The sequence below is a fragment of the Dasypus novemcinctus genome, chromosome 10 (assembly GCF_030445035.2).
Source record: "Dasypus novemcinctus isolate mDasNov1 chromosome 10, mDasNov1.1.hap2, whole genome shotgun sequence".
NCBI lineage: Eukaryota > Metazoa > Chordata > Mammalia > Cingulata > Dasypodidae > Dasypus > Dasypus novemcinctus.
In genome coordinates this window covers 43346886-43363208 of record NC_080682.1, presented here as the reverse complement: position 1 = coordinate 43363208, position 16323 = coordinate 43346886, and the positions used below count along the sequence as shown (strand labels likewise).

Below are 16323 nucleotides of genomic sequence, written 5' to 3'. Positions count from 1 at the left end.
TGCTGTTCTTCTTCTAGTTTCTCTAGTTGTTCAATTAAATCTTTGAATTTAGCTCTCTTTTCTTTTCTAATTTTAGCATTTAGGGCTATAAATTTCCCTTTCAAGACTGCCTTCCCTGTATCCTATAAGTTTTGGTAAGTTGTGTTTTCATTTTCACTTGTCTCAATATATTTAGTGATTTCACTTACAATTTCTTCTTTGACCTACTGATTATTTAGGAATGTGTTGTTCAGCCTCCACGCATTTGTGAATTTACTGTTTTCCTGTCTATTATTGATTTCCAGTTTTAGCCCATTATGATCTTAGAAGGTGCTTTTATAATTTCAATCTTTTTATATTTATTGAGAGCTGCATTGTGCCGTAACCTATGGTCTATCCTAGAGAAAGAACCATGGGCACTTAAGAAGAATGTATAACCCATTGAGCTTGGATGTATATCTGTGAGGTCTAACTTGTTTATCACATTGTTCAAGTTCTCTGTTTCCTTGTTGATCTTCTGTCTAGTTGTTCTGTCTAATGATGTGAATGGGGTGTTGAAGTCGCCAATGATTATTACAGAAATGTCTATTTCTCCCTTCAATTTTGCATAGATAATTATGACTGTTGTATCTTCCTGGTGGATTGTCCCTTTTATTAATATATAATGGCCTTCTGTATCTCCTATAATTTTTTTGCATTTAAAGTGTGTTTTGTCCGATATTAGTAAAGCTACTCCTGCTCTTTTTTGGTTACTATTTGCATGGAGTATCTTTTTCCAGCCTTTCACTCTCAATAGGTTTGTATCCCTTGGTCAAAGGTGAGTTTCTTGTAAGCAGTGTATGGATGGATCTTGTTTTTTATCCATTCTTTCAGCCTGTATCTTTAGATTGGGGGGTTTAATCTATTCACATTCAATTGTATTACTGTAAGTGTACTATTTACTTCTACCATTTTATTCTTTGTTTTTCATATGTCATATCTAATTGTTGTATATGTTTTTACTCTTGCTTTTCCTTTCTCTATTCTTTCTTCTATACTCTCCTCCAGGCCTCTCTCTCCTGTCTTTTTATTTCAGGTCCTAAGATTTCCTTTAATTTTCCTGCAAATGTAGATTATTTTTTGCAAACTCTCTTTGTTTCTGTTTGCTTGTGAGTATTTTATACTCACCTTCATATCTGAAGGGCAAATTTGCTGGCTAAAGAATTTTCAGCTGGCAGTTTTTCTCTTTTAGTATCCTAGTTTTATCACACCACTCTGTCTTCCTTCCTCCATGGTTTCTGAAGAGAAATCTGCACTAAGCCTTACTGGGTGTACCTTGTATATGATGATTTGCTTCTCTCTTGCTGCTCTGAGAATTTTCTTTCTTTTTTTTTTTGTCTTTATTTATTTTTTTATGTTACATTAAAAAAATATGAGGTCCCCATATACCTCCCACCTCCCTCACCCCATTCTTCCCCCCATAACAACAACCTCTTCCATCATCATGAGACATTCATTGCACTTGGTGAATACATCTCTGAGTACCGCTGCACTTCATGGTCAATGGTCCATACCATAGTCCACACTCTCCCACAATCCACCTAGTGGGCCATGGGAGGACATACAATGTCTGGTAACTGTCCCCACAGCACCACCCAGGACAACTCCAAGTCCCAAAAACGCCCCCACATCACATCTCTTCCTCCCACTCCCTACCCCCAGCAGCCATCATGGCCACTTTCTCCACACCAATGCCACATTTTCTTCAATTACTAATCACAATAGTTCATGAATAGAATATCAGTAAGTTCACTCTAATCCATACTCTATTCCTCCATCCTGTGGACCCTGGAATGGTTGTGTTCACTCCACATCTATATCAAGAGGGGGCTTAGATTCCACATGGATGCTGAATGCAATTCTCCTGCTTGCAGTTGTAGGCACTCTTGGCATCCTGGTGTGGTGGTTGATCTTCTTCACTTCCATGTTAGCTGAGTGGGGTAAGTCCAATAAACCAGAGTGTAAGAGTTGCAAGTCTGTTGAGGTTCAGGGAGAATTTTCTTTTTATCTTTGGTATTTGACATTCTGAGAGCTATGTGTCTTGGCATTGGTCTTTTGGATTTATTCTGATTGGGATGCAGTGCACTTCTTGGACTTATAGGTTCATTTCTTTCATGAGAGTTGGGAAATTTCCAGCTATTATTTCCTCAAATATTCTTTCTGCCCCGTCTCCCTTATCTTCTTCTTCTGGAGCTCCCATGATATGTATGTTGTTGTGTTTTATGTTATCATTCAACTCTGAGCCCCTGCTCTATTTTTCCATTCTTTTTTCTCTGTTCCATTCTCTCTTCAATTTCAGCTGTTCTGTTTTCAGTATTACTTATTCTTTCTTCTATCATTTTGAGTTTGCTGTTGTATGCCTCTAATGTGTTTTTTTTTAAGATTTATTTAATTTATTTCTCTCTCCTTGCCCCCCACCCCCATTGTCTGCTCTCGTGTCCATTCGCTGTGTGTTCTTCTGTGTCTGCTTGCACTCTCAGTGGCACCAGGAATCTGTGTCTCTTTTTGTTGCGACATCTGGCTGCAACTCTCCATGTGTGCGGCATCACTCCTGGGCGGGCTGTGCTTTTTTCATGTGGGGCGGCTCTCCTTGCAAGGAGCACTCCTTGCACATGGGCTCCTCTATGTGGGGGACACCCCTGCATGACACAGCACTCCTTGTGTGCAGCAGAACTGCGCATGGGCCAGGTTACCACCTGGGCCAGGAGGCCCTGGGTTTGAACCCTGGACCTCCTACATGGTAGGCAGATGCTCTATCATTTGAGCCACATCTGCTTCCCTCTAATGTATATTTAAATCTCACCTATTGTGTCTTTCATTCCCATGTGCTATTACTTTTCTGTTCAGGATTTCAAATTCTTCTTTGCACTTGTTCAATGTCTTTTTTTTTTTTTTTTGGTGTTCAGTGTTTTCTTGATGTCATTTATCTCTTTACCTATATAATTTTTCAACTCATTAATTTGATTTTGGAAATTTGTGTGCATCTTGCTAATTAGTATTCTTAAACTCTATGTCTCTTCTGGGGTTTTGGTATATTCCTTTTCTTGGGCCATGTTCTTCATTTTCTTAGTATGGCTCGTAATTTTTTGCTGATGGCTAGGCATTTGATTAAAATATAGTTTACTCAGATGCTCAATTTCTTTCTTTTTTGTAGGGGTTTAGTGGTGGGATGCTGTATGTTACTGCTGCTTTTTGCTTCTTGGTTTGACCTGGATTGTTAGGATTGTCACTGCTAGTTACTCAAAACTGGGTTCTGGACCCCATAATTGGTTGCAGACACACTTCCTAGGGCCTTGGGGAGGGAAGCTATAAAGGCCGGAAAAATCCTCTCTTACTTATTTTTAATTTTCTACATACACTTCCTTGGTCTGCCAGCAGAGGGTGCTCTTTGGCTGCTCTCAGTTCAATGCCTGGTCAGAGTGGACTTGTGGCAACACTGACTGGATCACTGTGTTAGAGCTTCCTGCCTGGAGGTTAAGAGCCTTGTAATTCAAACTTTCTCAGAAACAGTTCCCTAGCCTTCTGTGGCAGCCTCATCCCTTTTCCCAGGTAGGAAGTAATTCTACTTCCCTCTCTGTCCTCAACAATCAGTTCAAGTTAGTAGAGAAGGAGATTAGGAGGGTCCTATAGTTTTAGTCCCTTGCTGGTTCCCAAGGCAAACAATGACGTGCCCCATCTGGCCTGGAAGTTCACCTGGGACAAAGGAGACCAAATTTGTGAATCAGAAGCTGAATCAGTCTTAGGCTGTGTCCCTCTCTTTCTTTCCTGGGGAGGTGCATCCTCCACAGTCAGTGCTGGCTAGAAGAGAGGGAGACTGAGAGGGTTGGTTTCCTCTAGTCGTGTGCTAGTTCCCAGGGCAAACCATAGTGTGGTCCCACTCAGCCTGGAAGGGCAGGTAGGATGCAGCAGGCCAAACTGTAGGTAAGAATCTGTATCAGTCTTAGGCTGTGTCCCTCTCTCTCCCTTTTCCTGGGGTGCTGGATCCCTGGAGCCCCCTTTATCTGTAGCTGCAGGCCCAGACGCCTGAGAATTCTAAAGTGTCTTTAGTGTAGAGGAGTGTACTGCAGCAGCAGCGGCTAGTTTCAACTCACAGTTCCTTCATTGCGATTCCCATCCTTTGTCCCTCTCTCCTCTGAACAGTGTCTAGCCTTCATCTGTTGTTCTAATCCCTAGAACATTTTTTTTTTCCAGGCTGTTTCAGCCTGTCCTCTAGTGAGTTTTCTGGAGAAGGAGTCTTGTGTTGTTCTAGTATGCCATCTTCCCAGAAGTCCCAGAAAAATATTAATACAGTTCACCTGTATTCCCACTGGGTTGACCTTGGACTAATTTGAAACTGATCACAGTAGCATCATCATGTTTCTGAATACCCCATTTTTACCTTGGTTTGGTCAGGATCACAGAAATCCAGAAGAGTGTCACAGACATGATAACCTAGGGACTTCAGATCCTCAGTGGTAAAGTGAGTATCTCTTTTACTGCCTGGAAAAAAAATCCATAAATATTTCTTATTAAATCCTAATGACCTAATGCAAATCCAATTTATGAATGTCTTTCAAAATTCCATCTTTGATTCTAGAATATTTTGCTTCTTAATGGGCCAATTCTCCTTCTAGTTTTAGTTTGGTGAGAAGAATCTTTGACAAAGAAAAAGTTTATAATCATAATGGCTATAATTATTGAGATGTTATTTTGTGGTAGGTACAATGCCAAGTGCTTTAATGTACTGTTTCATTAAATAGTATCTATAATGCAGAGATTAATATTATTGCCAGTTAAAGAAAAAGAAGGCTGAAAGAAGTTAAATAACTTACCCAGGGCTATAAATGAAGCTGAAATTCAAACCCAGATCTGTCTGATTCTGCCTCATCAAGTACTACATTTCATATTCATATCTTGGGGTACTCAAATTTAGCATAAGTCACAGACAAGGGAATCATCTAGGTCAGTTACCTCCCCAACATTCAAAGAGATTTCTTCTCCCCAGGTGCTTTATTTGACTTCCCCTGGCCTTTGACATCCAAAGGAGAGCTTACCCAGGGTGGACCCACCAAAAGTAGATTCCATGGTGTAGCTGTTTAGGATTCCCATCCGCCACATCACAACTCGTCCTGTCCCTTCTTTGCACTTTTGGACCTTAAAATTACAACTATGAAAAGCAAACTAAAGAGAAATCCAAATCTTCTGGTTAATCATAAAATAGCAAATGGAAGCTAACTAAGATTCATTCATTTGATAAAAGAACAGTTCCCTTGGGGACCTATACATTAACACCTGTTGGGGAATGTTGGCTTATTTTGGCATTCAAGGCACTAGTCAAACTTTCTAGTCTTATTTTCTACCACTCCCTGGATTTAGTTGGGTTTATCCCAACTGGTTGCATGTTCTTCACCCCCATATTCTCTGCCTGGACCTGTTTCCCTTATGCTAATCTTGGCTCGAAGTCCAATATCCTCTACGGTCTTTCATGATGACCCTAGCCCTTTTCCTCACTTGGAGTCTCTAACATACATTTGGCACCAATCCTAACCTATCCTAGATGGCTGAATATGTTTTACAGTTGGAAGGTATCCCACCCGTGATTTCACAACAGTGCTCTGTGGAATCCAGGGGTTCCACTGAGGAGCTTCAGGGCCTTCCTGCCTCAAGAACTGAAGGAGGAGGCGGAGTGGGCAGAGTTCCCAGCCTTCTCCCCCTCTTCAATTAGTTGTGCTAATTGTTGTTCTGCTTTTAATTGTTTTATATACTGGGCTCAGGATGTGATTTCATTTGAAGAAAGAGAATCTTGGCAAAGACAAGAAGATAGAAAAAAACCAAAGCAGAAAGGAGGAAAGAAAAAAGGGAAGGAGGGAAGAAGGGAAAGAGGGAGGAAGGAAAGCTTCAAGAGTCTACCTAACCGCCTCTTTTTACAGATAAGGGTAGCAGATACAAAATCTGTCTCATATACCTTTATGGGAGAAAATTTGCAGTATCATTTAAATACTTTTCTAATTCTAACATAATTTCTTCCTTTTAATAACAGTTACTTTTCATTTATGATGCTGAAAACCAACTTCTAAACCAATGCAGATATTCTGCATATGCCCAACTGTCTCAGAGCTGTTAGCCAACTATGAAAAACTTTTAAATTGTTCCTATTAGCCCTTCAATATCTTAGTTTATTTGTGATCTAGTCTGTGGAGGCTCATATAGCATGAGCACTTTGTCTTGCAATCCCTTCTTGCAGCACCATCCACAGGATAAAGGTGTTAGAAAATCTTACTAAGAGTTTGAGCTTGTGCTCAGGAGTAGCCAAGGCAATTTTTTAAACCATCTTAAATTGAGATATATTTCACACACTATAAAATTAAATCCACCTCTTTAAAGTACACAATTCAACGGTTTAAGTATATTCACATGGTTCTGAAACCATCTCCACAATCTAAGTTTAAAACACTTTCTTTCATTACCCCTAAGAGAAACCCAGTACCCATTAGCAGTTACTTCCTATTCTCCCCTCCCCCCACCGGTCCTAGGCAATTACCATTCTCCTTTCTGTCTTTACAAGTTTTTCTATTCTGGACATTGCATATAAATGGAGACATACAATATGTACTCATTTGTGACTAGCTTTTTTCACTTAGCCTGTTTTCACGGTTCATCCATGCCATATCATATTTCTGTACTTAATTGTTTTTTTTTTAATTGTTGAATAAAGTTTCACTGTGTGGCTATAGAATAATTCTTTAAGACATACCTTACTAAATTCTTGAAGTCTAGGTTGTTGGGATTTACCCAAGATAATGAAAAGATACAAAGTGGCAAATAAACTACACATAGGAAGAAGTGAATTTCTTTCTTTCTTGCTCATTGGAAAGAAAACTACCTATTGTGCTTACCTTATCTGGAGCATTTTTGCTTAACATTAAAGGAAAGACACGCTCATGAAGCCAGTACTTGCGATCGTTGTTATTACAGCCATACAGGAAGATATTATTCTTTCGGCTGTGGCCATGGAAATCACAATACAAGAGAACCTCTCTTTCTTCAAGAAGTCTATGGAGGGGGGGGCGGCAAACAAAGGACTCAGTGGGTATGCAAAGGCATGTGAATAACCAAGGATCTTTTGGAGTGTCTTCCTTAAGTATGACTGCTGACATCTTCCTAAGAAATTTTCACCTCCCAAAGGCCTTCAGTATGTATTTGCTTTAGGCTAAACACCCTTTCTAGATAATATTTTACCTTTCTACTCCCTGGCTTCAATGCTCTATACCATCGATCTGCCATAGGGCAGCACCTTCCCAACTCTGAGGCCTTGGTCATTTGCCTTTCCCTGCTGAAATGCGTTCCTCTCTGGGGTCTTTGACCTGCCCAAGCCCCCTTCTCAGGGACCCTAACCTCATCCTCAGCTATTGTTGTAAACACGCCACCAGCATCTCTTACACTGGCCAGTCAGAGGGACTTGAAATAGAAAAGTCTTGCTGTGGAAAGGGATGATGGGTAAATTAATAAGAAAGTGGACGAAATCTACTGAAAGGAAGCCCATCCTGGTGCAGACCTGTGGATAGAGGCAGTGAGACCTAGGACTCTTCTTTGTCTCCTGATTGCCTTCTGCAGTTTAAAAGTACCTACTTAACTAGAGCTAGCCCAAGAGGCTTTCTCTTTCTTGAAATCTATAAAAGAGCTTGCCTACTTACCTCTTCCCACCTACCAAGCATATTTACTTTCTCCATGATGATGATGATAGGATGAAGAGGATGATAACAATAATGGGCGATACTCTCACACATCTACAATGTGCTAGGTACTATGTGAAACAGAGTACCTGAGTTATCTCATTTAACTCACAGTAACCATACAAGGCACCTATTAATATCCCCAGTCTACTGATGAAGAAGCTAAAGATAACAGAGATTAAATTCCTTGGCCAAGGTCACAGAGCCAAACAGTAGTAAAACCAGGTGTCAAACTCAGGCCTGTCTGACTCCCAAACATATGCTCCTGGCCACTTTGCCTACCAGCCCATCACTGCTCTGACTCAGGCCTGTCTGACTCCCAAACATATGCTCCTGGCCACTTTGCCTTCTAGCCCATCACTGCTCTGATTCTTTGACACACATGTGGTTAGAAGGTATGCAGTCACATATCCTCATAGGCTGTTTTCATTTCTAGTGAAATGGAAGCTTCTTTAAGGTGGGTACTGTTACATAATAGCCTTCAGCTACTTTTACTGACACCCTGAAAAATACTGACTGAATTTTCTTTCTTTCTTTCTTTTTTTTCCTAGGTACCAGGGTCAGGGATTGAACCCTGGTCCTCTTACGTGGGAAGTCGGTGCCTAACCACTGAGCCACATTGGTTTCCCTATTCTTTTCTTGATAAGAAGCAATATATGATGGTGATAAGAAACTCCCAACTCTGGAATGAGACAGCCTGTGTTGGAATATCCATTCTGTCACTTCCTAATTGTATGACCTTGGGCAAATTACTTAAATTTTCTATCCTTCAATTTTCTCATCATATATAAAACAGGGGGTATTGATTGTGTTTCCCTCATAGGGTTACTGTGAATATTATGGGTCATATGTGTAACACATCAAGAATAGTACCCATTGCCTCAAACATAAGCACTAATTGTTAACCTATTATTATTATTACCCAAGTGCCCTCATGAGGTCCCATGAACTACCCTGATCTCTGACCTTTTCCATTCAATCATTTCACTTTAGTGAAATGACTCTAACTGAAATGGCACATGCTCAGTTTCAACCCAAACATAAGACATGCTTTAAAAGTATGTGAATGAATAAACCGAAGACTGACAAGAGAATGGTAAAGACTCCAAGGCCACGCTCAATTTCTATAGTGTTGGGAGAGACTCCATACTTCAATAAATGGGAGTGCTGGCATTAGTGTTTAAAGCATTCACAGAAAGATCAACTCATAAAGACTCTCACCTCTTGATCATGTTCCTGGTATACCAGATGCAAGGGAAAGACTCTTTCAGAATGGTCTTATAATGCCTGTTCAAGTCCCTTCCAGCCAATGAACACCGATAATTCCCCACTATCACTCCGTCAGGATTTAACATGGGAACCACCTTGAAGACAAAGATATCTCTGAGGAGTTGGGCATCTGGGGAGTTGCTAAGGATGAACTCCAAAAAGCCTTTCATAATCCAGGAACTATTACTTTCCCCGGGATGAACTCTTGCACTCAAGACCACAGCTTTTTTTGCAGCTGCCTCTTGAGGGCTTTGGGATGGGTTGGTGATAGTGAGCAGGTAGACAGTATTTCCTGCTAGGCTCCTGCATAAAGTTCGGAGCTTGCAGAACTGAGACTGGATGGGGTTGTTTGCCACTGACAGGAGGTAGCATTGCAAATCAGTGTACGTATATGGGTAGAAGTGTGCAAAGAAGCAAGTGTCCTGGTCATGAGGAAACCGAATGGTCCATGTGAGGCAGTAGAAGGGCTGCTGCCCATCGTCTGTGTTGTTCTTGTAGTACTTGATTTCATTTCCTTCTCTCCTCCAGCCAATGTTGTGGGTGTCTGCATCCAGTTGGGAGTACATGAGTGGCTTCATCCCTATGGTGTAAAGGCTCTTGGGTTTCAGCAAGTTGACAATGGTAAAGCGATAGGTGGCATCTTTTCTGGTGTTCTGAACTCGAAAATAAAACCACTGAGTATGTTTGTTCGTGTAGAGGTCAGTTCGTAAGGTGAGTTCATACTCATAGGTATCTCTGTAATAGAGGAAAATCAACGTTTCTGTTTCTGAACGTTTCTATAACCCATTACTCCCCTTAAAAAAACAAAACTGAGAAAACATTGTTTTTCCCTGTAAAAATAGATCTTATTACAACAGAAAAACCTGAGATGCAAATCTTGGTTTCTAATTTACCTAGTTCTCCAACCCACCTGCTAGGCTCGCAGGAACTTGGGGAAGGAAAGTTTATTGGGAGTGGGCCGGCAAGGGTCCTAAAACTCAGGCAGCAACATGGCCTGTCTGGGAGTTCTGAGTGCTGGCTGGTTTTTCTCTGGAGTGCTCAGCAGCAATTCCCAAGCACTTTAGCACATTTCTTTGAAACACACTGACCAGGAGCTACTCCTGTGGAGGAGACCCTCCTACCTTGCCTCACCTCCTGTGTTGTTTTTATCTCTGATCACCAATTGTTTGAAGATGAGGGGCTTCTCTGGAATACATTCACCTTGTGTAAAAGAGCAGCACTAACTTGAAGAAGACGAACTACAAATGGCCAATAACCACATGAAAAGATGTTCACTCACAGGCATATTTAGAGAAATGTGAGTTAAATAAAACAAGGTGTCATTTTCCTCTATTTGACCGGCATTCCAACACTGGGAAACAGGTTCTCTCATACATTGTTGATGGCAACAGAAATCATGTGGGAGAGCAATTTGGCAATAACTTTAATAATACTCAAAGTGCTCAAATATTCAGACCCAACAAATTTATTTCTAGGAATTTACCCCATAAAACCACAAAAACTTAAGAACACATAATGATGTGAATTCTATTAATTCCTTAAAGCAAAAAATTGTAAACACCTCATTTTCCTATCAGTTGGGGTCTGGTAAAATAAGGTATGGAATATATATACAACAGAAAAATATGAACTATTAAATATAAGGCATATATGTGATACTGACATAAGAAAACAGTATGTGTAACATTAGCCTATTTTTACTGAAAAAATACATCATTTGTATATATATATATATATATATATACACACACACTATATTAGTCAACCAAAGGGGTGCTGATACAAAATACCAGAAATTGGTTGGTTTTTATAAAGGGTATTTATTTGGGGTAGGAGCTTACAGACACCAGGCCATAAAACATAATTTACTTTCCTCACTAAAGTCTATTTTCACGTGTTGGAGCAAGATGGCTGCTGACGTCTGCGAGGGTTCAGGCTTCCTGGGTTCCAGGGCTCCAGCTTAAGGCTTCAGCATCAAACTCCAACATCAAAAACCCTCAGTTCTGTCCCTGCCATGCCTTTTATCTACAAATCCCCACCCACCAAGGGGTGGGTACTTAAGGCCCTACTGACACAGGAGACCTCTGAATCCAATATAATCTCTTATGCCCAGAGGAAAAGACCAGTTTACACACATAATCCCAGATTTCTTTTTGGAATTCATCAGTAATATAAAACTGCTACATACACATATTCATATTCAGAAAAATTTAAGCTTATATGCCAAACTGTTAACAGTAAATGCATCTGGGAGGTATGATCATTGTACTCAAACCTTTCATGTTATATATTCTTATAAATACACATTTTAAATGAGCACTAATTTCTTTTATAAGCAGAAAAAAACAATTTCAATAATTGTGGTTTTTTTAGGCAGTACCAGAGATTGAACCCGGGACCTTGTACATGGGAAGCAGGAGCTCAACCATTTGAGCTACATCCACTCCCCTTAGATAATTTTTTAATCTGGGAAAAAGATGAGCTATAATTATTTCTTTCTCTTCACCCTCATAAGCATTAGGCATCAACTCTCTCTTTATGCAAACACTCCTGACTCCTAATATAATTTCTGAAGATAACTCCTCCAATCATCATCCCTTTGGGAAAATCCTTTGTTACTCACACTCTGACAGCTTTTTGCAGATTCCCACTCTCAAACCTTGATTCAAACAGCAGGGTATTATCTTCAGGTCCTTGTAACGTGACAGCAAGTTCCTTGATAATTCCTCGTTTGCCTCCAACTCTGGAATTGGTAAAATAGGAACCTTCCTTGGGTACTGCAGAGAAAAGAGACATATTTAGGCCAGGTTCCAATCAGAACTCATTTATTAAACAAATATTTATTGAGTTCCTCTACGTGTTGGGCGCTATTCTAGTTTAACAAAAAGGAGTATTCAAATTTTCAATTGTCCTTGTTGAGACTTTAATTTCAAAAATATATTTCTTGAAGTCCTTTGGTGGGTTAGAGCTTTTCCTTTTTTATCATTAAAAATTATTTTAGTAAAAAAAATATATATCATAAAATTTGCCATTTAAACTATTTTTAAGTGTGCAATTCAGTGGTATTAATTACATTCAGTGTTGTGTGGCACAACCATTACCACTATCTAATTCCCAAACTTTTTATCACTCTAAACAGAAACTCTGTACCCATCAGGCAAGAACTACCTATACTCTTCTCCTCCCAGTCTCTTTCTTTCTCAAGGAATTTGCCTATTCTAGTTATTTCATATAAGTAGAATCATACGATATTTGTCCTTTTGTGCCTGGCATTTCACATAGTACAATATTTTCAAGGTTCATCCGTGTTATAGCATGTGTCAGAATTTCATTCCTTTTTATGGCTGAATAATCATCCATCGTGTGTATATGTCAAATTTTGTTTACCCATTTATCTGTTGATGATCAATTGGATTGCTTTCAACCTAAAGTTACTGTGAATAATGCTGCTATGAACACTGGTATACAGTATCTGTTTGAGTTTGTTTTCAAATCCTTTGGGTCTATACCTAATAGTGCAATTACTGGGTCATATGTAATTTTATGGTTTTGCTTTGTTTTGTTTTTGATGAACAGCCAAATGTTTCCAGGGAAGTTGCACTATTTTACATTCCCATCAACAATGTACAAAATTTCCAATTTCTCCATTTCCTCATTAATACTTATTTTCCTTCTTTCTTTTTTTTTTAATAGTCATGCTAGTGGGTGTGAGGCAGTATCTCATTGCAGATTTGATTTGCACTTCCCTAATAACTGTTGATATTGAGTATCTTTTTATGTGCTTACTGAGCATTTGTATGTCTTTGGAGAAATGTCTATTCAAGTTCTCTGTCCAATTTTTAATTGGGTTGTTTGCCTTTTTGTGACTGAGCTGCAGGAGTTCTTTATAGATTCTGGGTATTAAACCCTTACCAGATATGTGGTTTTCAAATACATTCTCCCATTCTGTATGTTGTATTTCACTTTCTTGAGAATGTTCTCTAAAAAAACAAACAAAAACAAAAAAAGAGAATGTCCTCTGGTGCACAAAAGGTTTTTAATTTTGATGAAGTCCAAATTATTTTTTCTTTTGTTGCTAATGCTTTTGGTATCATTATCTAAGAATCCACTGCTAAATCCAAGGTCATGAAGATTTATTCCGATGTTTTAGAGCATCTCCTTTTGCTGCATCGTTATCCTTGACTTCTCAGATACAAGCTATATTATTAGTCCAGCCAAAGAGTTGCTGATACAAAGCACCAGAAATCTGTTGGCTTTTACAAACTGTATTTATTTGGGGTGAAAGCTTACAGTTACAAGGTCTTCAAGAATCCAACATAAGGTATCATAAAAGGTATTTTCTCACCAAGTCTGTAGCCACGTGTTGGAGCAAGATGGTCTGCAAGGGTTCAGTCTTCCTCTTCCTCTTAGGGCTCCACAGGCCCAGCTTCTTCCTATCTCAGCTGTAGGCTGGAGGGCTGGTTTCTTAGTCTTCTCAGCTGCTCAGGGCTCTGGTCTCTTCAGCAGCAAACTATCAGGTGAATGGCTCAGCTCTCCCAGGGACTTTAGCTATTTGGGCCTTCTCCTTTCCATCACATGGCAGGACTGAAATGACCAAGTTCTCTCCTCTTCCGTGTCTATGGAGCTTTCTTTCTTCCTGTGTCTTCTTCTGTGTGTCTTCCTGAATGAGTGACTGTTTAAATAGCCCACCAAGGGGGCAGGGACTTAAACTGAGTTATACCCTACTAACTGGTTGAAACAAAGCCCTAATCTTAACATAATTTAATCAAAGATATCTCAGCTGAATCAAAGGGTATCATGCCCAGAGGAAAAGACTGATTTACAAACATAATCTCTTTTTTTGGAATTCATAAATAATCTCTAACCGCCACACAGGTTGTACCCATTAAACCTTAATTTAAAAGGATATTGGCAAAAAACTATATTTTAAATGTTTGAAATTAGGTGGAATGCTATTTCAACTACCTTTATGGAGATTCTGAAAACATTTGCAATCTTACCTTACAAATAATAATAATAATAGTATCTATTCATTAATTTTAAAATGTTAAAGTGGAAAAAAATAGAACATAAAAGAACACCCATGGGAAATGGATGTGCTCAAGCAATTGAGCTCCCACCTACCACAGGGGAGGTCCCAGGTTTGGTTCCCGGTGCCTCCGAGAAGATGAGCAAGACAGAGAGCTGGTGCAACAAGTAGGCGCAGTGAGCTGACACAAAAAGACACAAAACAAGGAGACACAAAGAGGAAAAACAATGAGAGATACAACAAACCAGGAAGAAGAGATGGCTCAAGAGATTGAGCACATCTCTCCCACATGGGAGGATCCAGATTCAGTTCCCAGGGCCTGCTAAAGAGAAGACAAGCAGACACAGAGAGCACACAGCGAATGGACACAGAGAGCAGACAGTGAGTGCAAAACAATGGGGGGGGGGGGGTTTAAAAAAAATTACAGGTGTACAATATTTTAGTATATCCTTTTAGATTTAAGTATAATGAAAATAGAAGTTTGAGAATAATTGGTATGGGTGAATTCATTTAAAAGGGGGATTCACATATTATATTTATTAGTGAAAAAGTTTTGATTGGAATTTTATCTTAAAAATGAAACTAAAGCTAAAGATTATGAAAAACTTAAAATCATATTTAGCAAAATTTAGGTTATAAGCATATCTTAATGCATGGCATAATGAATAAGATGTTGATTTCAGGGGAGTGTTTGCAATTTTTCAGACAAAATTCAGTTTTTTTTTTTTAGGAGGTATCAGGGCTTGAACCCAGGATCTTGTACATGCGAAACAGGTGAGCTACACCCCTTCCACAACATCTTTTTTTTTTTTTTAATTTCTCTCCCCTTTCCCACCCTCCCCCCACACCAGTTGTCTGCTCTCTGTGTCCTTTCGCTGTGTGTTCTTCTGTGTCCGCTTGTATTCTTGTCAGCGGCACTGGGAATCTGTGTTTCTCTTTGTTACGTCATCTTGCTGCATCAGCTCTCCATGTGTGCCCCGCCACTCCTGGACAGGATGCACTTTTTTCACGCTGGGTGGCTCTCCTTACAGGGCTCACTCCTTGTGTGTGGGGCTCCCCTATGCAGGGGACACCCCTGCATGGCATGGCACTCCTTGGCACATCAGCACTGCATGTGGGCCAGCTTATCACAATGGGTCAGGAGGCCCTGGGTTTGAACCCTGGACCTCCCATGTTGTAGGTGGACGCTCTATCCGTTGAGCCAAATCTGCTTCCACATCTTTGATTTTTGAAGTTACTTTTATAAAACCATTTTAGGGTTTCATAGTTTTCCCAAGGAGTTCATTTTGGCCCCCAATCTTCATATCATTGTGTCCAGAATAACCTATTTTGTCATCTTTTATTCATTTTTTTTCTTTAACTAATGGAAAACTCCTAGATTTAACAATGGTTTTGAAAGCGATTCAAGCAATTCTTCAACATTCATCAACTTCATAAAATCCTGCTTCTCTTATAAAGATCATAATTTCACATTATAATTAATCTTTATTGTACTTCCATTATATTGTCAGATGTTAACAATATCCATCAATCAGCAAGTGACTGATGTCAACAAAGGTGAAGCAGGATAAAATAGTAATGCTTATTTGGGGCCTGCTTTTGTAAGTAGTCCATTTATTAGTGAATATGCTCATATTATGATGACTTTTGCTTTGGTATGCAAACTTGCTCCTGTGGAGATGTTCATAATAAACATTTGGATAACAACTCAGAACAAAGGAGAAAGCAAACATGTAAAGTACTGAATGAAAAGAGAAACCAAATGGCAAAGGAAGTAGGAGCAGAAGCAGAAGCAAGAGCATATGCAATCTGATTAAAAGCTGGGGAAACAGTACAATCTTTTTATGAAAGTTTTGTTTTTGTTTTTATTTTTAAGGTACCAGAGCTGAGGATTGAACCCAGGACCTCATAAATGGGGAAGTCAGTGATCAACCACTGAGCCACATTGGCTCTCTGAGTTGGTTTTTTCTTTTGTTTGTTGTTGTTTGTCTTTGTTTTTAGGAGGCACCAGGAACTGAACCCAATACCTCCCATGTGGGAAGTAGGCACTCAGCTGCTTCAGCCACATCTGCTCCCTCTTCATGAAACTTTAATTAAAGCACAGAGCAGCAACCAAAACTAATTAATATATAGGAATTCCAATATTTTCTTGAGTCCCAAATAACATTTTAAAAGATCCAATTCAAAACACACAACTACATTTCTCAAAAAGTCCCTTTCCTTTCCCCCCCAATTTTCTGATAAAACATACTTGTAATGGAGCCCCTAAACTGCCTGTTTTAGTTTCCTAGGCTG

At 39.5% G+C, this 16323-nt stretch overlaps 1 protein-coding gene across 8 annotated transcripts in view; it reads right to left on the bottom strand.

The window, feature by feature from the left end:
• The window catches only part of AGBL2 (AGBL carboxypeptidase 2), a 50521-nt gene that overhangs the window by 19816 nt on the left and 14382 nt on the right, over positions 1–16323 (bottom strand). For all 8 annotated transcript variants that reach the window (XM_058306202.2, XM_071218012.1, XM_071218011.1 and 5 more), the window contains 5 exons: positions 11623–11776; positions 8952–9734; positions 6894–7050; positions 5052–5178; positions 4397–4497 (listed from right to left, as the gene is read on the bottom strand). In XM_058306202.2, the coding sequence (XP_058162185.1) occupies positions 4397–4497; positions 5052–5178; positions 6894–7050; positions 8952–9734; positions 11623–11776 (1322 nt within the window). The remainder of the gene's footprint in view (positions 1–4396; positions 4498–5051; positions 5179–6893; positions 7051–8951; positions 9735–11622; positions 11777–16323) is intronic.